This window comes from Alexandromys fortis, unplaced genomic scaffold, assembly GCF_014885135.2.
Source record: "Alexandromys fortis isolate MF-2015 unplaced genomic scaffold, M_Fortis_MF-2015_v1.1 scaffold_20, whole genome shotgun sequence".
Lineage (NCBI taxonomy): Eukaryota > Metazoa > Chordata > Mammalia > Rodentia > Cricetidae > Alexandromys > Alexandromys fortis.
Genome location: NW_026067903.1, coordinates 2,118,515 through 2,143,752, shown reverse-complemented (window position 1 = coordinate 2,143,752; position 25,238 = coordinate 2,118,515). Strand labels below are relative to the sequence as shown.

At 45.0% G+C, this 25,238-nt stretch overlaps 1 protein-coding gene across 1 annotated transcript in view; it reads left to right on the top strand.

The window, feature by feature from the left end:
• Tmem182 (transmembrane protein 182) overlaps positions 1 to 20,919 on the top strand; it is a 37,868-nt gene extending 16,949 nt beyond the window's left edge. The window contains exons 4-5 of the mRNA XM_050134705.1: positions 7,407 to 7,544; positions 18,912 to 20,919. Coding sequence (XP_049990662.1) covers positions 7,407 to 7,544; positions 18,912 to 19,132 — 359 coding nt within the window. The 3' untranslated portion in view covers positions 19,133 to 20,919. The remainder of the gene's footprint in view (positions 1 to 7,406; positions 7,545 to 18,911) is intronic.
• Positions 20,920 to 25,238: the final 4,319 nt, after the last annotated feature.

The window sequence follows — 25,238 nt, the reverse complement described above, 5'->3', positions numbered from 1 at the left end:
GGCTGACCAAAGATTAAGTGGAAGAAAAGATGTTAATACTGAGCACATGGATAAAAGGGAGCAAGCAAAATGGGCAATTCCCCACAAGCTCGGCATGCTTTAGAAATTTTCATATGCTTTCTCTACAAAGGACGAGAGAATGAGGGGTTGAGGTGAATTCCAGGGGAGGAGAAGTAAATGGTTTTTAGACAATTTTAGTGGTTAGTGAAGCATCCCATAGCTGGGAACAAAAGTTGGCTGAGCCTGCATAATAGACACCGAATTACAAATGTAGATGGGACCTAAATATACAGGGCTAGTGTATATGAATAAACTCTAGCCAAGTACATGGCCAGATCTATGATTTCTTCTTGTAAGAGCTCAGAGCAATGAAAATTCTAGTAAATGGCTTTGCTCCTTGGTGGCTGCACACATTTAGCAGATAGGGAAATATCACAGAGTCCCCCGCAGTGGTAGGTGCTGATCTCTCTTAGTCCCTTTTTTTTAAAAAAAAAAAAAATGGACGACTTACCAGAACCCTATATATTAGGATGACACACCCCAGACCCGTTCACGGTGTGTACACACTGTAAGAAAGTTGGCCAGAGAGTAGACACGGGTGTCCCAGATGTCCCAACTGTCGTGTTTGTTCTAGGGGCCACTTGTCTTCTGTCACCTTTCCTAAGATCTGCTCCTTGCACACACGGCTCACAGCCAAACCCACCCGCTCCTGTTTCTGCACTGACCAGCCTCTTTCAGGAACATCAGCTAGTGGACGCATGCCACAGGTGCTGGCAGAAGGCCACCTCAGCAGCCAATGCCTCGAGGCTTGTGCTTTTACTTCTGGAAACTCCGTGGTCCTTCCTCTTCAGCTTCGGCTCCTTGGGAATGCCTTTGGCTCATCTCACTTTCTCCATGAGACAATCTCATTTCTGTGAAGTACCGTCAGGTTTTGCTGCCTATCTCAAAATTCTTAACCTCCAGGGGAATAAAGTTCTATAAAAGACAAAGAGGATGTGAGGTTTTGCCTTTTTCTTATTTATTTTTCTGATGTAAAACCAAACTGTTTCCTTGATGGTTTTGACAACAATGCATCAAGGGGCTCTGTAAATAGGATTTAGAGAGTCAATTCATGATTTTTATTTTTTTTTAAAAAAATCTTTTCTAGAAGGAAAATCATAAAACTTGAGACTGAACTGTTACTTATAAAAATTAATATACGATATCAGGAGCATCATTAAGTATATTAAGTATCTCTTGTGTTTCTCCTCCCCCACTGAAACCCTCCCCTAGCTTCAAGCTTGCCAGTGTCCTAAACTTTTATAGCAAGCCACTGGCAGATACTGCTGTATTTCTCCCTCTATCCCCATCTCCCTTGTTTCTTCTGTCTCAGGACTGCCTTTCTTCCTGGCTGTTCCTACCCTCTCCTCCCCCTCACACCCACTTTCCTCAAGAAGCCTTGAGCAGTGTGCTAAGATGCAGCCTGGCCCCCTTGCTACAGTCTGTGTGATGTACCAACAACATGTCACCCCAACCTTGGCACAGCTGATCACGTACTGCCATCTTATTGAGCATTTCTCTACATTTTCTGCATTTTCAATGATACAATGCAATGCCAGTAATTGATTACCTGCCAGAGCAGCTGACATACGATAGAATTTCAATTTGGTGACTGCAAAAATGGGATTCCATTGAGCGGCTGATGACTCCTTTTGTGTGTATCTTATGACACACATAGAAGAAAACAGCAAAGCATTTTAACACCGTGTAATTCTTAAAGTATTTTCTCTTTGGGTGTATGGTAGAAACACCTTTGAGTCAGATACCAAGAAGAAAATTCTTTATTTATAATAACGTTCCTTAATGGAGGGCCTCGACATTGCCTGAAAAGATGTGATTTTCAGGATGTTAGAGATTTGCAGAATCAAGTCATCTGGAGGAGGAAAATCAGGATGCCAAGATCCCAGGACTCTTAGAATAGAGTCCTCCATACTGATTCTGTGCTGGTGACTTCCTAGGATCTGCTCAACAGTTTGGGGCCAGGAGATTACCATTTTGTGTTTAAAAAATGTGGAGTAAAGTAGTTTTATAAACATTTCCTTCATGGATTGCTGTTAAGGCCATGGGGTCTTCTTAAATGTCAATCAGATATTTTTTGTTTGTTGAATGAAAAGGAGATCAGTCAGGTAAGTGGGAAACTTGGCCTGCCTTAGGCATTCAGAGTGGGGCAGGAATCACGGCAGGGGGTCCTAGAGAGCTCCATGCCCTGGATTCATAGTGACACACTGCTGTGTGTGGAGACAAGGAAATGTGGAGACAGAAGCCATGGCTTTAAGACCCAGGTGTTAGCATCTGTTCTCTTGACCCCTCAGCTATTCCTCTACATGACTCTGCTTCATCCCAGTGCAGATTCAGTCACTGTGACAAAGAGGTCTAGACAATAGATTTATTTCCCTTTGAACTAATTAACTTCACTCTATTCCATGAGCACTGCAAATCCCATTAATCTCGAGACTGCAATGAAGACGAGCCGAAGAGCTAATGATCACTTACTCATTCATATTTTATTGAGCATCTATTTCATGTCAAGCCAAAGCTTCAGCTTGAGTTAGAAAGATGAGAGGGTCCAGTGTTGGTTCTGGAAGGAGTTCACTGTCTAGCAGTGGGAGAGCGTGTCCTCACAGAAAGACTGGAGGGCAGAGTATTCATTCTAGAGACCGGCAGATGTCAAGAACATTAGTGAGCCCTCGGTCAGGTGTTCTGCTTCAGGTTACAGCGCCAGAAAATAGGAAACACTATTGTCACACATTAAGGAAGGAAGCAGACAAGGAGAGGCCAGGAAGTTGAGTCATGGGTCATGAGGTTTGTGACTGAGAAGGAGCATTCCATCTGTTGAATCTGTCTACTTCCCTTCTTGGCCTACTCATTGGTTTTATGAACAGGCCAGGGCGTAACTTGCTGTGTCTCTTCAAAGAGAGAAGGGTGGTGGTCAGATTCTAGGGGGTAGGTAGCTGCCATAACAAACATGATAGCCAGGGTGGCTGAAGAAGCAGGGGATTGTTTGTTGCTGCTGTTGTGGAGGGAGGGAGTCAGGATGAGGTGTGGCTGGGTTCCAGAGAGGAGCTCTTATGGTTGACTATCTTCTTATACTGTCCTCGCTTGACAGAGAGGGACCAGCTATATTTTCCTCATTCTATAAAGCCACTGACTCCATTAGAAGACCCCAACCTTATGATCACATCCCAAACCATTTCCTTTTCAAAGGCCCCTTATCTTCCAATGATCTCTCCCTGGGTCTGGGCTTAGACCTTAGACCTTCTTCAGCACATGGGTAAGGGACAGGAAAGACAGAGACGTGCAGTCCATCACAAGGAGGGAGGCTGTTGACTAGAGAGAGCTTTGCAAAGTCCTTGAGGCTTGATGAAAACACCGCCCCTCCTTTGAGCCGAAGAGTAAGTCCAGGGCACTCACGTGGTTTCTTGGATTGGACATCACAGGACTTTGTACACACTGTCTCATTCTTCCCTGCCCTGGATGACAGCTCTCTGGATGCTGCTGCTACCAAGCTGTACTGTAGTATCCCAGACGCTCCTTGACTTACAAGGAGCTGTACTAATGAGGCCAACGTATGTTGAAAGTCTTTTAAATATACTAGCCTGCTCACCATCGTAGTTCAGAAATGTGGCCAGCTGTAGTTACTGGTTTATTTCTCTCTGTAACAACAGACCAGATTGGGAACTGTAGCTCGCTGGATCAGGCTTCATACAATCACTAGAGATGCTCCATGGCACTAGCCTAGGGAAGGATCAGTTCAGATTCTGGTATGTATCAATGGCAGAGGATTTAGCACCTGGTTAAATTAGGAAAATTTCAAGTGAGAACATTGTAAGTTGAGGACCAGACATTCCCATGATTGTAGCTACTGCTGTTACTGTCTCCAGCACTGCAAATCCCTCTGTCCCAGCATTGGAGAAGGCTCCATTTCCACCCTCAGTCTCCTTAGGAGGCATTAGTGGGATAATAGGAATGAATGCATTCACACCTGAATACTCTCTACCTTTCTGAAAGAAACACAGTCTTCCCAGAGCCAGAATGAAGGGGGAGTCCTGCCCCTCCTGCCCAGCGTGCTCATTCTTTGGCACTTCGGCTAGCTTCACAGCAGGGCAGTAAATAATTTCACCAGGTTTCTCGCTGCATCTTTGGTCCTGGGATAGTCCACTGATAGTGAAGAGTGGCGGCTTAAGCTGGGTCAGTCCACAGATATGGACGCGTTGTACAGACTGTCCTCCCGCCTTGGGGCAGACGCTCCTGTATTTTTAGTCCCGTTTGTCCCTGCCAAGACAAGCTGTTCAAGGACAGGATTACTAGCCAACAGGACAAGCATCTTGCCTCAGGCTGCGGCAACACATCTTTGAGTACTTGTTTGTGCTGGAGGGAGGTGGAGCTATGGGATTTGTTTTGACTTTGGTGACAGCATTTAAGCTCCAGAAGTTGTGGAGAACAGGTTTCTCTGGACTAGCCCTGTGTCTCTCTGAGACAATAAGACAAGGTTTGAAGAGCGTGTACCGGGTATCTGTGAACTACAGATAAAATATTTCTAACTGAATAGGTGTGTGCAACGAAACACTACAGAGCTGAGATTGTGGTCATTTGGATTGACTTCTCCCTCCGTCCTTTGGACGAAAGAAGTTTCATTATCTAAATTATAAAATGTCAAGAAGATACTTGTAACTTGACAGGATTAACTGTGTGTGTGTGTGTGTGTGTATGTGTAAAAGATAGCGAGGACATTCATTTTTCTTGCTGGTTTCTCATTACCAGTACTACAGTAATATCACTGTCTAATTCATTGCTCCTCCCATGGTTCAGCTGTAGGGCAGCCCCTCGTGAACCCCCACTTGGAGTGCTACAGTAACTTGTTCTGTCATTTTTTCCCTATTAGTTCAAAGATGCTTGTCTTTCAGTACCAATTTCTTTGATAATTAATGAATGATTTTTGGGGACTCTCTGGCCCTGGAAAGATATAGGTCCAAGTCTTTGGAATGTCATAAACGTTTTACCACCCTTCCTGGTCCCTCATTTTCTTATTCTACCAGAACAGCACCTGTGCGAGATGATCCCTCCTACAACTCCTTTGGATTTCTCCTCTCCTCCTGACCCCCAAATGATACTTCCTGAAACAACAAGGCAAACATTAAGGCCAAACCCGGTGTGTTTTCTCTTGCTGTTGCCCAGCTTTGAAATGACACCGTGGTATACAGTAAAGCCTGCCTCCATGGAAGCACTTATCACTGTGTTACATGAGTCTGCTCCCCAGGTTTCATGAACTTGTGAATGAAAGGATTGGGTCTTACTTTGTTGTAGACAGCCTTCAGCATGCAATTGCTAAATCAGGTGGTTTCTGGTTATCAGCAACCTCGGGGCCATTCTTGGGGGTTTCTGATGGGTGTGAATGCTTGGAATGGAATTTACTCTAAAACAACTCACAATCAAAGCTTGGGGCTGATTTTGCCAACCATCATTTACGTTAATGAGGTGTTAGTGCCTTTTTATTGTATTCATAGTGGAAAATAAGTACCTGGAATTTTGATTTTCTCTTTACATAGGAATTCAGAATTTATGCTAATTGTGCTGTTATATTCCCGGCTGTGGTAACTTACATATCTGCACAGATACACCCATAAGTTCATGCGCACTCACAAGCACACACACCCAGATACTCATGCACACACACAGACACACATGTATATACTCCCACATCAACACATACTACTATGCAGAATCAATTGTCCATGTTTAGTGATCTTCACTGCCCTGTTCTTTGGGTTAATTTTTATGACTCCTTCCTAACAAATTCTTAATAAATATTTTCTTATGATTCCTACTTATGACAGTTTGGAATCTGTCTCTAGTTCTACAAGGTGTGTGTAACTTGGGGTTTGTTGAGATTTGAGGGTGCAGTGGCTGATGCTCTTTCTGGTATGTGTTATGAACAGCAGGGAGCCATTATGAGTAGCCTACAGCCTTGTTCACAAACTAGACATTCTCTAATGAGGTGGTGACTCCTTTGCTCTCTGAATCATAGCAGAGTGCTCTCCCAATGAAAGCTAAAGATGCCACACAAAAGGGAATATATAGATACGAATAGGAACATTAGAGAGAGCATGATTAGGTTCAATCAGGTCTGATGGGTTTTAATGCAGATCTTCTAGAGTGAAGGGGAGAATTGTGTTTCTTGACTACTGAACATTTTGCCATCCTGACTCCAGTTACAGCAGGCCTGAAAGCTATGGCCAAGTGGTCAGCATTGAACAGGCAGAGGAAAGCTAACATTTTCACCCCTGTAATCAGAGCTTAGCCACTCCCAACCAACAGCAGCCTTTCCTCCCACCAAACTGTGATGGCCTCTCTTTTCAGCTTTCTGTTATCCTGCCCTTTGTTTCTTCAGATTGCACTTGATTGACATTCTTATTCCTTGCAGGCAGGGTTGAGAAACATGCATTTTACTTCCCAATAAAGATTCTATGTTTTCCTTAAGAAAATCGTAATTTGACTAATATGTCTCCCTGAGATCACCCCCATTTGCACTGAAGAGAACTCGCTTTAGCATTTTTGCCTTAGGGAAATGATGGATTTGTTTAATAGATTGGTAATTAGCCAGCTCAGAAATGATCATTAGGATGCCTTTTCATTTGATTACTGTAAATCACCAGACCCACGGGCCATTAATCACTGGCTGCATGAGGTACCTCCGCCCTGCCTGTCCTTGAGGAAAAGACTCCTACACAACTTCACATGGACACTTTCTCCCTGTAATACAAATGTTTACTAAGAGCCACTTCCATGCATGTCTGATATGGCGTTTCTTTTTTTTCTGATACAATTTTTCTTAATGGTGTAACTTTTATTATCATAAGAATAGTTTCCATGAGAGCCGCAGTCTAAATAGAAGTCAGGTTTTGGTTTGTTTTGTGTTTTTGGTTAGAGTTACCAGAGGCTCATCATTGTACAAATACCACCTTAGTGAGGCGAGGCAGTGTTTATGCGTCACAGGGTTGTGTGCAGCCCTTTTGTGTGGCCCTTGGATGGCTGGTGTGAATAGCTGATCTGTGATCACATGGGGCAGAGCCTTAAGTATTCCTACTTTCTAAATGGAAAACGAGGCCAGAGAAATGAGTTCCTGTGGCACATTTAGAGTTTGCGTCGTACAAATGCTGAACAAGAAGCATTACTGACGTGTGTCAAGAGGGGCAAGGCAGAGCCTGGTTTCCTGCTGAAGATTCCCAGTCAAGGTCACCCTGGTCCCCTGGGTGAGACTCTGCACAGCCGCGTCAGTTTAATATTAGACTAGTGAAGAACAAACTCCCCTGCGGGACAGCCTGCTCCACTGAGGGCTAACCTTGTCTTTCTTTGTTTTTGGTTTCCAGTTTACCGCGGCTTCTGGGCAGTCCTGCTGCTTCTGGGGGTAGTGGCCGCCTTGACCGCAAGCTTTCTCATCATCTGTGCGGCCCCCTTTGCCAGTCACTTTCTCTATAAAGCTGGAGGAGGCTCCTACATTGCCGCAGGTAGGTGCAGCACCCAAAGCCTGAGTTGTAGCCACGTGCCCTGTATTCCCACCGTCAGTTATAGACATAGGTCCAGAGTTCAGACTTTTATGAATGGTAATACAGTGATGTTCAGATACCATAATTCTTCACTATGTCTCAGCCACTTTCTGCAGCCTTCCCATTTCCATGAGCTGGCAGCCTTTGCCTACTGAATCCCTGGTAGACAAATGTAAGCACCAAAGCTAATGAATTGCCCTGCTGTAAGGGATATAGTCTACAGTTTTTCGTCTGTAACGCATCTTCTATGTCCATCCCATAGCATACAAATGGAAGGCTGATATTGACAATGGCAAATTTCTAGAGAGTAGGTGGTGTCTTAGTTAAGTTTCTCGTTGCTGTGACGAAACACCATGACTAGAAGCAACTTGGGAAGGAAAGAAAATTATTTCACTTACACTTTCACATGGAGATCCATTATTAAAGGAGGTCAGGGCAGGAAGTCAAGGTAGGAACTGAAGTAGAGACCATGGACGAGAGCTGCTGACTGCCTTGCTCCTGTTTGCTCAGCCTGTTTGCTTGTAACACCCAGGACCACCAGAGGAGTTATCCCCATTCACGCTGGGCAGGGCCCTCCTCCCTACCAAGAACTAGTTAAGAAAATGCCTTACAGACTCACTTATAGGCCCATCTTATGGAGGAATCTTATCGATTCTGGTTTCCTTTTCTCAGGTAACTAGCTGATGTCAAGCTAACAAAAGCCAAAACCCAAAATAAACAAAACAGCCACCACAAACACAATGGGACAGACAGACTTGAGCGTGACTTATCAAACTCACCATGCTGTGCTCTCCTGTGGCATCCCGAGAATGCAGTGTTTCTAGGTGAGACCATAGTGAAGGTTACAGGGAAAGTACTGATGGACACTTTGCTGTCTTTAGGACCATTGCATGACAGCACGTGGTGCTGGCTTTTCATTCAATCAGTGACACAGTGCTTGGCGCTTCCTAATCAAGATAATGATCGCATATGGCTCCTCTCCTGAGGCAGCATCACTCCGAGGAGCAGCCTGTTTAACTGGTTCTGTTCTGATGCCTTCCTTGAGTTGGATGCACCCGCTAGAGCTCATGCCCATTTAGTCTTTCCCCATCTTTACGAAGGTATAACTCACATACCACTCATTATACCATTTTAATTGTGCAATTCGGTGGAATTTTTAGTACAATCATGGACTTGCACAAACATGAAAATCATGTGATTTCAGAATATTTTAATCATATTGCAAAGGAACCCCATTGTCCCTCTTTCTCCCCTCTACAGGAAATTACTAACCTCCTACCTGTTTCTATGTATTTGCCTATTTTGGGTGTTTTATGTAAAGGACATCACATGCTTTTTGGAGACTTTAAAAACAAAATACCATCTTCCTTCAAGCTGGTAACATGCCTATCCTGGAAGCTACTGAAGTAGGTGTTTACGGCAATAGATCCATAATAGATCTGAAGAAGTTTCAGTCTATGGACCGAGGCTTCCAGATTCCCATCCTTTCTAAGGCTGGTCTGACCATCGCCTCCTTGAGTCTCTCCTGATTGCTGTGCTCCACTGTTGCCCTCTGCCAGGCACTTAGGAACAGCTGCAGCTTGTTCCTCATGCACAGTGACCAGTTTTCCAATGCCACAAACAGGACCGAACACTTTTATTTATTTGGGCAGATGAATCTTAGGGAAGGGCACAGACGAATTCCAAATGGCAGTTCTGCGGTGCGGGCACATACAAAGGGTCTTTGTCATCAGCAGAAGCCCCTGGGGGGGCATTTGTGCCTGGCAGAGGGACACTGAAGTTGCAGCTGTCAGTGGGAGCAAAACCCATGGTTGGTCCATGGTATGCTCTACATTCTGCCAAGTCAGGGCGGGGCTCAGAGAGCAGGTGGAGCCTCACCCTGGGCAGATCCTCTCCTGGGCAGGCCAGGAGATGTGTTTCCCGGGGAGGTGCGGCTCCAAACAAACTCTGTAGTACCGGCCAGGTTGCTGTAGCCCCGAGTCTATGCCTCAGTGATGCACATACCTGAGAACCCCTTAGAAAACTGATGGTCTCTGATGAAGAGAAGATGAGTGTCTTCCTCTCTCTGCACATCAACATGGAGGGAAACAGGAGAAATTAGAATGAGCAGGCATGGAGATCTAAACATTTAGTTACATGGAGAACATTACAGAGAGGAGCACTCCTAACCCCAGCACGAGCATCCTGTAACCAGAGCAGCTATTGCTATGCATGAACAAGACATGGAAAGACAAGACCTGGACAGCCTGTAGCAAAGGCAGGAGGTATAAGCCATCATAACTAGAAGGCGGGAACTGAAGATGTGGCTCAGCTGGTTAACAGCACTAGCTGCTGTTCCCGACGACCTGGGTTGGATTCCCAGCACCCATATGGCTGTTCACAATCATCTGTAACACAGACATACATGCAAGAAAAATATCATCTGTACAAAATAAAAACAAATACATTTAAAGTTAAAACCACAAGCTGTTTCACCAGCTACTTAGAATAAGCGGGCTCTCTTGCCATTGTACAGTAACCTCCCTTGTCCTGAGTAGCGCCTTGGCTGACTGGCTGAGTTTTCATGCTTGTGGTAGAAGCAGACAAAGTTGGTAGAGTAGCAAGAAGCTAAGTTCTGCTTAAACTCCTGCTGGCCTCTTGGGTTGTCACCATCTTGTTAATCAAAGGATGATTGGGCGATTTGAACGGATGGAAGCAAGAGATGCGCCTGCTATGAGAATCTAGCTTCTGTACGCAGATTTAGGCAGAGCTTACTTTGTGTACTAATTGCCTATTCTGCCCCCATTCTGAACTCATAGTGCACTTTTGCTCCAGGACAGCTATTTCCTGGGCTAGTATTGCTCACCAGGGGCATGCGCAGAGTGAACTGGCATGAAATATGTAAATTTTCCACCACGTGGGACAAATAGCCGGAATCCCAGTCTTCAGCGGCTTGCTGTGGCCCCTCCTGCTCTGGAAGAATTGCCGTGAGAAGTGTTGGGATGTGACTCATGCTAGAAATGGAGAGTCAGCAAGGCTGGCTTGAAAGACAGCAGGGTTCTGGCCTTTTTTCCTCCCGCAGATCAAGGTTATGGCGAGAGCTTCCCAAGCTCTCTCTGAGATCAGATTTATCTCTGCTTGTGACAGGAGCCTTCACAGCAACCTCACCCCAGAGACATTCTCCTGGGTGCGTGGAGAAACAGCCAGCAGAAGCCGGTGTTTATCTCAGAGGCTCTTTTCCCCTCTGGCTGAGAATGAACATAAGATTCACACAGGGTATGCTGTGCACACCTTGTTCCGGCCATACTCTTCCCTATACAGAACAGGAGTGAAGTGTGTGGAGAGGCCCCCATCAGAGCAGGAGGTGACAGAGACCCAGAGCAGGAAGGGATTAAGAAGGAACGGCTGACAGGCAGGCAAGGGTCATAGTTTCCAGCTGCAACTGCTGCCCAAGTGCCCATCTTATGAAAGTTCCTGGCTCTGAGAAGTGCATATGCCTGACAAGCACAGGGGACTCTGTGTGAGCAGAACAGTTGGGAACAAAGACGTGGCTATGGTGGCTTTGCTAAAGTCACTTTCAGACTGTCTTTCCTACCAGCTAGAAGCTGCACTTTCCACAGGGCAGTGGAGTGTTTCTACAGCCCGGGCTCCATTTTCCCTCCAAATGCTGCTGTGATGGGGGCAGGTGTGGAAAGTGCACTTGGGAGAAACTGTGTGTACTGACATGTATCTGCTGTGCAGCCCTGGAGCAGAAGTGACCCTCTAGTTGGTCATCCGCAGAGCAACAGTTTGGATGTTCCTAGAGCAGAGCTCCGAGGAGACCATGAAGACCTTGCCACCTTTGCGCTCCGTGGAGAGATGTGTTTATGGTGCCTTCGGTTCCGTTATGTGGGCCCGGGGCCGAGCTGTGCTTTCTGAGGACGATACTATTGCCATGCAGGGAAGCTTTCTTTCAAATTGCCATGTCTGCTATCCTGGGTCTGACCTTTTGCACAAATGCTGTGTGCTAGCTAAAGTCAGTCATTCTCGCCCAATCCTATCTGTGGAAATCTGCGAAGATTTTTATTTCAAAAATATTTTTAAATGTTACAACCATGTTTCAGATTCTTCCGTGAGAAGAGGTGAAATACAGGTGGTACTTCAGGAGGCTGCACCTTTGCCTAACACAGAGCTCATCTGTGTCCACACTGGGGACAGCTGAGGTCATGGCTTCGTTTCTGCCCCGGCACATCTAGCCCTTAAGAGGCCTGTGCAATATTAAGTTGGGAGGATCCTTTATGGAAAACCTTGAACTTCATGTGGAAATAATGCCTCCCATAGCTTCAGAACCCCCTGAAAAGCGGCACTGTTCTGAGAACTACAGCTCAGGCACCCCCACTTGTTTCAAGCCGCATACTATGCGTTCTATAGTGAATCACGTATCTCAGGGGGCTGCAGATGTGTGAAATAGCAAGGCTTTTGCTGGTCTTTAACTAATGTGTCGTGTCTAGGATCAGGCTTGTTTCCACATGCCTTCTTTCCAGGCCGGGGGTATCCCTCGCATCTGCCTACTCTGGACGGTCAGAGATCTCATTTCTCCGCAGATACCCTGTATCGTTCCACGTTTCCCCTCCACAGTCCCTTTGCTGAGAAACAACATCAGTTAATGGTTGGGGAATATCGTGTTTGTTTCCTCACTAACTTTTGAACTTCTTGCACTTTTTCCTCTTGTGAAGTTCTCCTGGAAGATGGGGTGAGGTAGGGAGAAGCACATTTTTGTGTAGACCTGCTGGGACACCCATATCGGCCTGTGCTAGGAGCCTGCACTGCAGCGAATTTCCCTTCCTTTACTGAGAGGGCTGTTGGGGGAGGGGGGGAGGTTCAACAAGCTGGAAATGTGAGCAGGAAAACATCCTTCAGACGGTTGAGTCCTAGTCTGCAGTGGTTTATGTTTTCCAAAATCCAGGGGGAGGCTTTGGGGAGACTGGTGCCATCTGCTGGACAGTTCTGAAAAGACACTAGAGGTAAATAGTGCCTCAGAGCTGGAAGGAACCAGGAGTGGATTCTTTGGCTTCCAGATCTGTTCTGAAACAGCAGGGTCACATGATACTTCCTGATACTAGAACACGAGATACAACATCTGCTAGCCATTAGCGGAAACTCATGACAAACCTGATGATGATGCTGTCGGTGATGAAGACGACGATGATGACTGTGATGATGTTAATGGTGATGATAGCTAACGCTTCTTAAGAACAGCATGTTCCCAGAACAGTGCTGGGTTCTGGGCCTCATCTCATTCCCAGTGACCTCTGTCTTATCTGTGATCTCATGTGATCGCCACTTTACCAGTAAAGTAACAGAGGGAGAAGTGAGACGCATGCTCAGGGTTACTCGGCGGGGGAAAGCTTTCCAGCCAGTGATGGTGATGAGAGCCAGGGTGGCCAGAATCCAGACTCGTGCCTTTCAAACGTATCCTGAAACTCAGAGATTGTGAATTAAAATCCCCCTTAGGGTTGATTGAAACTCGGCTTTTCAGGTGAGACCGTTATTGTCCGTAGATTATCTGCATTTGGACGGAACGTGCTTTCCGGAAGTTAGAGGAGTTGTATGGCACTTGGCATAAGAGTAACCATAACCTTCCCCTGCACAAGATGATGCACACAGACCTTAGCAGAATCTTGAAAAGGCCAGAGATCCAAAGAGCCCTCCAAGTACCACGCAAGAAGATTCAGCATAGAGTCTTGAAGAAGAATCCACTGAAGAACCTGAGAATCATCTTGAAGCTAAACCCTTATGCAAAGACTGCGCAGGAACACCATTCTCCACCAGGCCAGGAATCACAAACTCCGGGTGAAGAAACTGGAGGCAGCGGCGGCAACAGCAGCACTGGCAGCCAAATCAGAGAAGGGGACTGCAGACAAGAAGCCTGCAGAAAGTCAGAAGAAAAAGAAGCCTGTGGATGCCAAGAAGCAGAAGAAGCCTGCAGGGAAAAAAGGCTGCAGCTACCAAGAAACCAGCAGCTGAGTTAATCCCCTTTAATTCCTGTTTCTCAATGGCATTCATTGTTTTGAGGACATGAATTAGCTTAATGCTAAAAATTATTGTAAGTGTTGGGGAAACCCTGTATGTAGTATGTAGGATCAGCTAACCAGATAAAGTCCTGACTCCAGAGAAGGAAAGGGAAGAGGCAGCTAAGGTATTTGGAAAGTGGTAGGGTGGGGTGTGCATGTCGAACATCAGTTAGACAGAATGGTATATTGATTGTAACTGCAAGAGCCATTAGGACGGAGTCAACAGACAGCAGAAACAGCAGTGGAGAAGTCTAAGAAAACGAATGGAGGAAACTCAGGAGTGCTGGACAAAACGCACTAGTTGTTTTAAACGTCTGATAGAGGATGCATAAAAAAAGCATCATTTAATTCTAAAAGAAAACAGTAGTCTATTAGTATAAAGAAGAAACAACCAATCATTACAAAACACAATCTAACATATTTTAAAGGACATTTAGTTTGTTTGCCCAGAAAGACGTCTTAGTTTTAATGAATGCAATATTCATGAAATTACTTTGAAAGTGCATTAGAATATAATGAGAAGTATTACTGTTTAGCAAATGGATAATTGGCAGATTTCCCCTCGCCATTTTTTCTAACATGCAGAGTATAAAATAGATGCGTTGGACTTGGCAGTGGAACTAACTGTGAGATGGGTCAGCTTGCACGAGTCCCTGCTTTGGAAATGCATAGATGCCTCAGACACTGACATCTTCCAGGTACCTGAGACATCACGCATTACATCATATGACAACAGGCTTATCAATATTGTGGCATCTTAAGATGATAATATTTAGGATGTTAATGTTAAACTTAACATGCTGACATGAGGGGACTATGAGATCCTTCTAGATGGGTTCCACTCGCCTTCTAAAGTCTACATGAAGCCACAGCGATACACCAATAACCTTGTGAGAGGATCCATTTAAAAAGTGTAGGTTTGGGCTGGAGAGATGGCTCAGAGGTTAGGAGCACTGGCTGCTCTTCTAGAGGTCCTGAGTTCAATTCCCAGCAACCACATGGTGGCTCACAACCATCTGTACTGAGATCTGGCGCCCTCCTCTGGCGTGCGGGCATACATCGAGGCAGAATGTTGTATACATAATAAATAAATAAATCTTTAAAAAAAAGTGTAGGTTTAAATGACACTTGTTCATGCTATCTATGATTGATTCAGTGTATCTTTCAGGTCGCTCAATTCCGTACCCATTGTTCAGCAGGACTATAAATACTAATGGCCTTTGAGACCATTCTTTGATTTTTTTTCCTATTGGGAGCTATTAATTGATTTTGAAACGTAGAAAACAGGTATCATAAAAATTAATTGTAAACAAATTTGGGCCTTTGCAATATATAACCACATTTAATTTAATAATCATTTTATTTAAAAAACAAATGACTACCTAGATATCAGCTCTGGTTTCTATTCCACTAAAGCCAGCGTGGTAAGTGAGTTTGAAATGTGGCTCCTCTGTTACTCGAGCCTGTTGGCGTTCACATTCCATAAATAAACCCTAGACTGTAAACAGATAGAGGGTTCATGTAAGTAGTGTTGTCCCGTGGAGACATTCCACTCAGCGTCTACCGGGTCACTGAGTGATTGCTCCTACAGAGCCACAGTGCCCTACCAAAGGGGTGGACATCTTCTCTGATGGATCCACACGTTGCTTCCTCTCTCTCCTTCCACCTTTCTCCCAGCAACATGGCCACAGGTTTGCCCCATTTTCCCCTTCAAGGCGTTTCATATTTCTTTGGTTGGCATCCTCAATGTTACACAGCAATTGCGAGTTCTCTCCCCCCCCATTATCTTTTTTGTAGCTGTCCCATTCATTTCTTTCAGAACAAGGGATCTGACCCTGGACCACGAATCTAGTTACTCATGTCCCACGAGTCTCCATCAAACCAGAGCTAGCTCTTTGACTTTCAGAGCCTCGGCATTTTTTGAAGAGCACAGGCCTGTGGGTTTATGGAATGGTGTTGCATCTGTTGCCCTTTCATGGATGGAACAGGCTCTGCATTTTGATGCAGCACCAAGTCCATTCAGTGGCCCCTCCCCCATCACCTTGGCGTAGCTAGTCCTGATGATGTTAACTTTGAGCATTTCGAACAGCATGGCGTTAGGCAGGCTTCCTTAGCAGCGTTTACCCTCTGCTCCTCTACAGTGGGCATTCTGCGGAAGGCCTGAGCCTGTGGGAACAGTCATTGTCTCACCTGCACTTCTCACTCCTGTCATCTTCCTGTTGACGACTGTGAATTCACTCTGCTTTCAATTTCACTCCAACATGGCAGAGACCATCCTTGCTTTCTATTCTTTTCATATAGCTCCCATTAGAATCGATGATCTGTTTGTTTGATTAGGTTAGTTATATATAGCTGACTCCCTTCTTGAGCACAGACCTTGTAGGGTCATGGGACTAACTCTTACTTCATTAGCAGTTAACTCTTCGTGCTATGGTGTGAATACCTTCACCCATGGTTCGCCCTCATCTCCCATCCCCACTTACCATTTCTAATTCAGTGGGTACAGAGTATGGAATATTTTGCTCCGTAGGTAAGATAGAAGCGTAAACTGATTTCATATAAATTAAGTGGTCTGTATCATCAATTAATGAACAGATTAAAGAATGAAATAAATGAGTAATTTTTTAATGTTTTCATGATGCATTTTCTCTCCAAATAACAGCGTTGTTTAAGTATATTTCTTGTTAATAATCATCTATATTACTTCCCACAATGCACTTTTTAACATTCACAATCTAGTAATGGCTTTTGAAAGATATATATATATATATGTATATATATATATATAGGGTGACTGGATTTTTTCACAAAATCAATTTCATTTTTAATAAGAATATCTGAAAACATGATAGATGGAAGATCAAAATCATATCAACAAATAACATGGAGATTTGTACTGTTTTCAGTAGGCAAAGGATATTATGCAAATGCCCAAACCCTTATACTAACAGAGAATACTGTGCACACATTTGCTGTAGAAATGTATTTGAAGGCAGAGTCACTGCATAAGAGCCATACTGTTGTCAGCGTCTCAGGTAAAGCCTTGTCAGGAGTTTGCTCACCAACTACGTCTCTGCTACAGTCACTACTCACCGATAGTTGCCCCGCCTGTGGGCCAGTGTATGCTCTTACAATATAGATCGTAGTGTGATGATCCCCTCTTACTAGAGGAAACATTGATTTCTCATTGATCGGTGACTGGAATGGTCATTATGAGAAGGTCTAAGCTTGGATACCAGTGCATTTAGACATAGTTACAAACCTTTCTTTTGTGTCTAATCCTGAAGATTCTTCCTGTCCATGGTGGCCTAGTGGTGGTGCAGCATCACCCTCAGCGTTGTAAGCTAGCAATGAATGTGCTAAGTGTGTTGTATAGCTGGGCTCTTAAAAGCTTCTCTCTTCTATCAGTGTGCTGTTACTTCTGCCCTTAGTAGTAGAAATGCAGTTAGCTTTCAGATATGTAGCAGTCAAAATACGAACATCTTATACTTATTATCATTTCTATCTGGAGTTTTCTCCAAATAAAGTGATTTAAGGGTCAGCCACCGGCCTACTGCTCTCCTGTCAGTGGTAGACCTTTGGGAGACAGGGCCTCGTGGAAGAAAGCTAGGTCGTAGTGACATGCTGTTGAAGAGACATCGGGACCCTGGCCTTTTCCTCTCTCTGTGCTTCATCGCCCTTCTCAAATAAACAGTGTCCTCAGCCAAGTGCTTCCACTGTGATGTTTTTCCTTGTTCAAGGCCAAACTAAGCACTTTCTGTTTCAGTGACTTCAGGCAATGCTAATTGTTCATTCCATCCACTAAGTCAATGACCATAACTGTAACTGTCATGCTTGATTTGACCTTTTCGACAACGGCTAATGCCCCCAAGTTCTAGGATTGGTCCAAATCCTTCAGGGTGTACAGTTTGTGTGAAGCAAGTTACTGGCTAGCGCATCAGAAACCAGCGATGTCATCAAAAGCTATTGATGTCATCAGAAGCCATTGATGTGCTTTTGCCTGGTAGTTATAATAACAGCTCCATCTGATATTAAAGGCATGGGCCACCACCGCCTGGCTCTTTCTCAGACTATTTTGTCATCAACGTTCTTTCCTTGTTCTTTCAAGACAATGAGTCCATCATGTGTGTGTGTGTGTGTGTGTACGCCTGTGTGTGTGTGTGTGTGTGTGTGTGTGTGTGTGTGTGAGAGAGAGAGAGAGAGAGAGAGAGAGAGAGAATGTCTTTAGTGGATATATAATGTAATCATATATATATATATGTAATGTTTCAATGTATGTAATGAATGGAACAGAGGGGGGGATGCTGGAGAGATGTCTCTCTGGTTAAGAGCACTGGTTATTCTCCTGATTTTCACAACCCACATGGTAGCTCATACTTACTTGTAACTCCAGTCCTAGGGGATCGAACACCCTCTTCTGGCCTTCTCAAGCTATACATGCAGTCAGAATACCAATGTGCATAAAATAAACATAAAGACTGAAAAAATTGCACATACATTTGTCCTTGCGCATCTTGCACATTCAAGCGGCCATGACTGTCTTTGCGTGGTGCGCATATAGCTTTTGTTTCTGTGGCCATGTTGGTTGCAGCTCTATAGAGTTAGCTGGGTTTCCATGGTGTAGCAAGAAGTTGAAAAGCCTGGGCTGAACACCATTAGTTGTGTCCGTACACTTACTGCCCTGGGGCTGATGGTACTGTTCCCACTGACCCACTGCATGCATTGAAAGAAGTAATAACGGGTTACAGTGCTTGCTTCCAAGCTTTATATACTTTATAAAGTGTCTAAATGTCAAATACAAATGTCCACACACTCCGCATAGTACCTGGCAAACAGTAAGCACTTAATAAATGCATACCAACCGTGGCTGTTGCCTCTTATGCTAATACAGTGGTCCACAGAATACTTTAAAATATGAAGGTCAGCAGTGTGTCTCTTTAGCTCAGTGGTTCTCAACCTTCCTGACACTGTGGCGCTTTTATACAGGTCCTCATGCTGTGCTGACCCGCAGCCATATATTGCTACTTCATAACTGTAATTTTGCTACTGCAATGAATCATAATGTAAATGCCTGTGCTTTCCAATGGTCTTAGGCAACCCCTGTGAAAGGGTCGTCTGATGCCCCCCAAAGGGGTTGGGACCCATTGAGAGCTGCTGCTTCAGCTCATAAGGAGTGGACAGGTGATGCCTGATTCAGCTCAGAGTGGAGGCGTTCACCCTTAGACAAGTGATTACTTTAGGGCAGTTTGCGGGGGTGGTCCCTCCAGGAAGTTGAATGGTCTTCTCTCTTCCTCAGGTGTCCTGTTCTCCCTGGTGGTGATGCTGTATGTCATCTGGGTCCAGGCGGTGGCTGACATGGAAAGTTACAAAGCCATGAAAATGAAGGACTGCTGGGAATTCACGCCCTCGGTTCTGTACGGCTGGTCGTTTTTCCTGGCCCCGGCCGGCATCCTCTTTTCTCTGCTAGCCGGGTTACTGTTTCTCGTCGTCGGGCGGCACATTCAGCTGCATCACTAAGTTGAGCCAGTCCGGCGTTCAGAGCACCATCCCTCCCGTTCCCTCTTCTCCCCTTCTGTGCTGGTGATGGTAATCAGCATAAAATCAGTTGATGTACACGGAGAGTTGTTATTTCTTGATGAATCATTTTACTTGTGATTTCCCCTCATGAGGAAGTCCTTGGACTTCTCCAGAACCCACAGCTGTCTGTGCTGGTGAGGAATTAGTTCCCTAGGGAACAGGTAGGGGGTGGGCCCATTGTAGAGTGTGGAGTAAGGGCAGGGTGCAAATGCAATCGTCCACAGCAAGCCAAGCTTAGCTTGACCGTCTCCTTGGCATTCACATCTACTGCTTTATTTTTTTAATAAGGAGGATAATTAAGACTGGAACACAAATGTCAGATGACTGCTTCCGTTTCTTCTCCACCTACATGCCCGGGGGCAGACACATACTCATCCACTGACTTCTGTGAGCAAGTGATTCATTATCTAAAAATAGCTAGCTGTTGTTCTTGCTATTGGAGCCTGAGTTCAAATGGGCCACAACTGTGGTACCAAATGTACTTATTCGCGTTTATCACCACCTGCGTCATCTGAGTTTTCTTTTTTTAATTACGCATGCCTATAGAAAGCTTACACTGTTAGAAAGCAGCAGATCCTCGGGGCAGAGTGTATTCGGTGCAGATTGGAAGTGTGGAAGTTACAGGGGGCTAACCCTGGACTGTAATATGGTTTGAAGTCTGTAAAAGCCAAGCGCCTCCTCTGAGCACATCATTCTATTTGATATTTTAAAATTCCCATTTAAAACTTAAATTGCTAAGATGTTCAGCACGTTTAAATTTATTGAGAGGACGTGCTCTTAATATTCCCCAGCCATAAAGCTTCCAGATACTTCCTTGTGAGGATGATAATAGCCTGACATTATGAAGACCATGGCATATTAACTTTCCCCGACGTTTTACGGGATCCAGTTCTGATCATTTGGTTCCCATATTGTCCCTCCATTTCTCCTTTGAGCGTATGCATCAACACTCACAGACCCAGATTCCCCTAACCTCCTGCAAGAAAAGGGTTTTGTGGGGAAATATGATTCTTTATTATTCACTAGCACAGACATTTTGCATATCAAAGAGGTTCATTTGCCAGGGTTGTTGATTGAAATCAAGCCCATCTGAGTGGCTTCCTTCGGCTGGAACTTGCCTTCTGGAAGTTTCCATCAAGGAGGGGTTTGGTGTTCGTGATGAACAGAGAAATACACAGCACCTAAAATTTGCTGGGGACCCAGCGATGCCTTCCGCAGTTGTAGCAAGAAGGAAACACAGCACTGAGGCAGGGGGATGACCACCGGGCAGGCTCTCTAGGAAGGAGGGGTTAGCTCTTCTGGTCTGTTGTAGGTACAGTAGCGGTGCCGCCTCAACCTTCTCCTCAGCCGGCTTTATACACAGAGGGAGAACTGGAGGAGTGGCGGGAGCCTGAGGTATCTGTTTACCCATGAGGGCGGCTAGTGACCAGACTCGCCAGAAATAGAAGCTCCAGGGAGGGGTCTAGCTTGTCTTGCAAGTCACTGCAAGGGCACCGGTGCATTTCTGTGCTACTTTCCTTTGTCTTCTTCTGTTTCCCTTTGATATCGCTCCATTTACTTCCTTGCCTTCTTTGGCTTGGTTATCAGAAGAATAATTGTGAGTTCTGTTATGCATGTTGCCCGTGATATTAAGCCATGGCATGGGATTACGTTTTCCAGACGATGCTTAGATGTATCTGGTTCGCGTGTGTCATCTGGACATACAATTCTTTTTTGTAGAACTTTGGAAGGGAACCTTTTTTTTTTTTTTTTTTCCCCGGACTGTGTGCCATTTAAATTTCACATGCAAGCTGTTTCTAGTAAAAGTTTGAATATTTATAAACTTCAGATGCTTGCCCTTCTTTCCTAATTCACTTATGTGGCTACTGTGTGTTTATCATAAGGCAACTGGCCAAAGAGCTGAGGGGTCTGACAATTCCTGCAGACCCACCCGGCAGAAGTCTTTTCTGCGTTGTATTGTGACACTCGTGCCGATGCTGAGTACCATTCTCAACTGCGTGCGAAGCGGACGGGATGCGGGTGAGGGGTGTTTGCTGGCTTGATACGGAAACAAGTGTACCAGCTCCCCTGCTTCCTGGGGGCGCTGTATTCAGATTGTCCATGCGGCGTCTGTTTCTGTTTGGGGTACACTAGCTCATTTTGGAAGCGGTCAAGGGAAAGGTTAAAATTTCTTAAGAGTGTTGATTTTGCACTGGCTTTTCCATTTAACAAATCAGATGCCTCTTCAGTGCCTTGGGTGAAAGGAATCAGGAAGGCAGTGAGGAATGGGTTGCAGTTTCTGACAGCTGTGATGGCTCTGTTTGTTGGACCTTCTCAGTGAGCTGAGGTCAATCAGTGGCAGATCACACGTGAATTAAAGCCACCTGTGCAACGGAAGGGCGGTGTTCTGCTTCGGTAAAGTTGTCTAAAATCATGCCCTATCTGGTGTGCTCTCCGTGGTCATTTTCCCCACAAATCTGTCAATACCGTGCTGAGTTTGAAGGTTCAATTCACGTGTGAAAGAATACAGTAGAGAAAATAGCGCCATTGCCAATTACCATTAAAATGCAAAGGTGTGTATGTGTGGGGGGAGTGGGGGAGGGAGTGGGCAGACAGAGACAAAGAGACAGAGACTGAGAGAAGAGGGGAGGCTGAGAGACTCAGACACAGGCAAAGAGTGTTGTGAAGATAGGAATGGGTGGAGAGGTGACCTGACAGGTGTAGTCAGTGTGTGTGAGCTGGGCTGGCTTTGCAGGGTTACAGTGATGCCATCATCTCCAGATGCCATCTTATTAGTATCACTCAACTGATGATGATACTCAACTAGTCATTCTTTGGTTTGTATTATCACGAAAGTTACCAAACTTGACTTGTAAAGGAACTTAGAAAGCCAGAGGCAAACTCAGATAGCTGATCGATAGCTGAACCTGAGCCTGCAGGTGAGGGAAATCGTGAGAAAACACCAGTAGTGTTGGGGGCCATAGTAAAGAGCAAAGCCACCCCCACAGTTTGCTTTTGGTGGGCCCCAGTGGGAATGGGAGGCTCACTAACAGACCTGGATAGAAAGCTTGAATTCTTGTTAACTGTTGGGAAGAATGAAATCTGTGGAGACACTTCAGTGGTGGACAAATGTGGAGGGCAATTCCTGAAAGACCTTGGGAAGATGCTGTCTTCCATGTTCAAAGTCAGGGATGGCAGAGAAATAGTTTGTGTCTTCCGTATTATAATGCACAGGTTCACTAAGCAATGACTCCTTTAAACCAGTTGGCAGGAGAAAGGGGATAGAGAGGAAAATTTGTAGTCAAGGGTAGCCATAGACAAGAGCAGTGTTACCCTCTGTCATCCCAGCTTCTCAGAGGAGAGGCAGGTGGATCTCAGTGTTCAAGGCCTCTTTACACCACCAGTCTGGGCACCATAGCAATACCCTGCTTTAGATAACAAGGAAAAGGAGGGCTGGGAGATAGCTTAGTGCTAGAGGTCTTGTCTAGAGTGTTCCAAATCCTGTTCAATCTCTAGAAACTGCAGAAAGAAATTCAGAGTTACTGAACTGGTTGACATAAGCCGGAGCTCTGGTTCCTTCTTCAGCATTAATTTCCCTTTGGGGCATGCGTGGTGGCAAATACTAGAGAAATTCTGAAAACACAGCGGAACACTCTGGCCAAGCAGCTGTGGCTTTTGAGTTTCCGTTTCTCTCTCCTGCAGCTCTCTGCTAAGCCAGCTGGGTTCTGTGAACTCGTTGTCTGTCCACCTGCATTTGGGATGGCTTGACAGAAGGTGATAAAACCGTGTCTGGGACTCGAGTTCTAATCTTGAATGCTTCAGAAGGCTTTGGGGGAATGAATTTTGAGAAACATTACACCTGTGCATAGAACCTAATGGGTTTACTACTTCCATCTGTTTCTGTAAATTATATAATTTAGTTTTTATATAGAAAATTGAGTTATGTACAATTTAACTATAGTTCTATGATGTATTTAGGAAGTGTCTTTATAAGTCATTGGCTAGAATGGCTGCGTCTTCCTGGTTAAATGGGAAGATGACTGGTCTCCCACTTCACCCATGTGACAAACAGACCAAACTGGCTTCAGAGAGAGGCGGGTGGAATGCGTCAGCCTGCATTGATCCCAGCATTATGTTGCTCATGACAGAGGGCGACTCACTGGGATAAGAGAAGGGCAGACACATAGAGGCCATATTACTCTTCTGCATCCCTGCATCCAGGAGTGATTGTGACTTAAATCAGTGAGCATGTGACAGTCTCTCTTTCCTTACCTGACAGCTCCTCTCTTTTCCCTTCCTTCCCTTCCTTTCTTTCTCCCTCCCTTTGAATTTCTTTTTCCATTAATTCTCAACCGAGGCTGCAAATGTTGAAACACTCCGTCAATGCCTCAGGTTGTCTTGGCATTAAAACTTCCTAAACACATAGGTATTTAAACTGAGCATCTTAAAAAGAATAACATACAAAGAATCGTGTTTATTGCCGTGTATGTTAGTGTAACCTATAGAGGGACAATAAAAAATATTGATACAGTGTCTCACTTTACAAAAAGACTAGGAAAGTTTATCTAAAGGAAAAGTATTTGTAAATATCTTAGAAAGGGTTAAGTATAAAGTTGGGTTAATTTGTATGCATGTGAGTGTGTATATACACACACACACATATCTGCAACCTATTCATATTTGGGTGTGTATGTATGGCTTTATGTATATGGATAAATATGTGTGGATTTGGATAAACCCAAGTGTGGGAGAACGTACACACAGAGAGACAGAGGTTTTTGGTGTCCAGAATATCAAGAAACCCAAAGTTTGCCATGAGTCATGAGCCACGAACAGGGCCTGTGCACAGCCTGTGGACATGACACCGCAGGGATTGCGGTGGGAAAAAACCCCTGGTGGTTGGAGAGGTTGCAGCAGCGTTGCAGACGGGAGGGAGACAGCAGTGGGAAGCCATGAGCCAGTCCGGGTAGGTGCGGGCAGTACCCACATTGGTCGGCAAATGTGGGAGAACGTGAATAAAGTAATCCCACATTAATTCAGAGGTGAGTATAATAAGGGATTCTTTATTTAGGGGGGGACTCACAGATCACAGTCCTCTGCACAAATGGGTAACGGAAACTGAATCAAGACAAGAGGAGAGGGGTGGGAGAGGGGGAGAGAGAGAGGGAGAGAGAGAGAGAGAGAGAGAGAGAGAGAGAGAGAGAGAGAGAGAGAGGAGAGAGAGAGCAAGCCAGTGCATACCTTTTTGGTACCCAAGACCATGCCCAACCTGGTCCAGCCGAGGTTCCCCAGCACCCAAGTATATAGGATTCATACAAGGGCTATAGAAAAGTAAGTAGAAAATGTCACAGTCCACATTTCCCAAACTTTTAAGAAGTAACAGAAACTGACAGAAGACTCAGTATTCAAATGCTGCTGTGCCTAAAACATTCCATCGTCCTTAGGAAGTTAACTGCTCCTTGACTTGCTTTGCTCTCTAGAAGTGTTTAAGAAGAAATTGTGACTTCCGAAGTTTGGAGTTTCATTTACCTCTAGACAGATCACAGTGGCTCCCACTGGTGTTATGAGAGGTCTCAGCTTCCTACTGAGGACAATCTGAAGACATACCTGTAAATCTCATGGGGCTGGGGTGAGAGGTCAAGGTCAGCCTGGGTCACTTGGAGAGCTCATATCTCAAAATGAAAAGGAAAAATGAAAAGAAAAGCAAGAGAACAATTGGAAGACTTGTTCCAGTATTGCGAGTACTAGGGAGAGCCTGTATATGCAAGTGGCCCATTTGTGACCTAGGAAAATACTCGAGACATAAGGGAAAACATAGCTTATTTAAAGGGGGTGATAAGGTAAAAGAATATGAAGGAGGATTTTAAATATGGACTTAAGTTGGATTCGCAAAACTTCTGATATATCTTAATCCATGTCTTACTCATTCGGAGCCATGCTGGGGTGAACCAGGGCCTCACGCATGCAGGAGACACCTCCAAGTCTTGCCTTCACCCCATCTATACCTAGGAGGCAGTACAGGGGGAAGGCTGCTTTGCTTTTCTGCTCTCTTTGTGACTGCCCATAT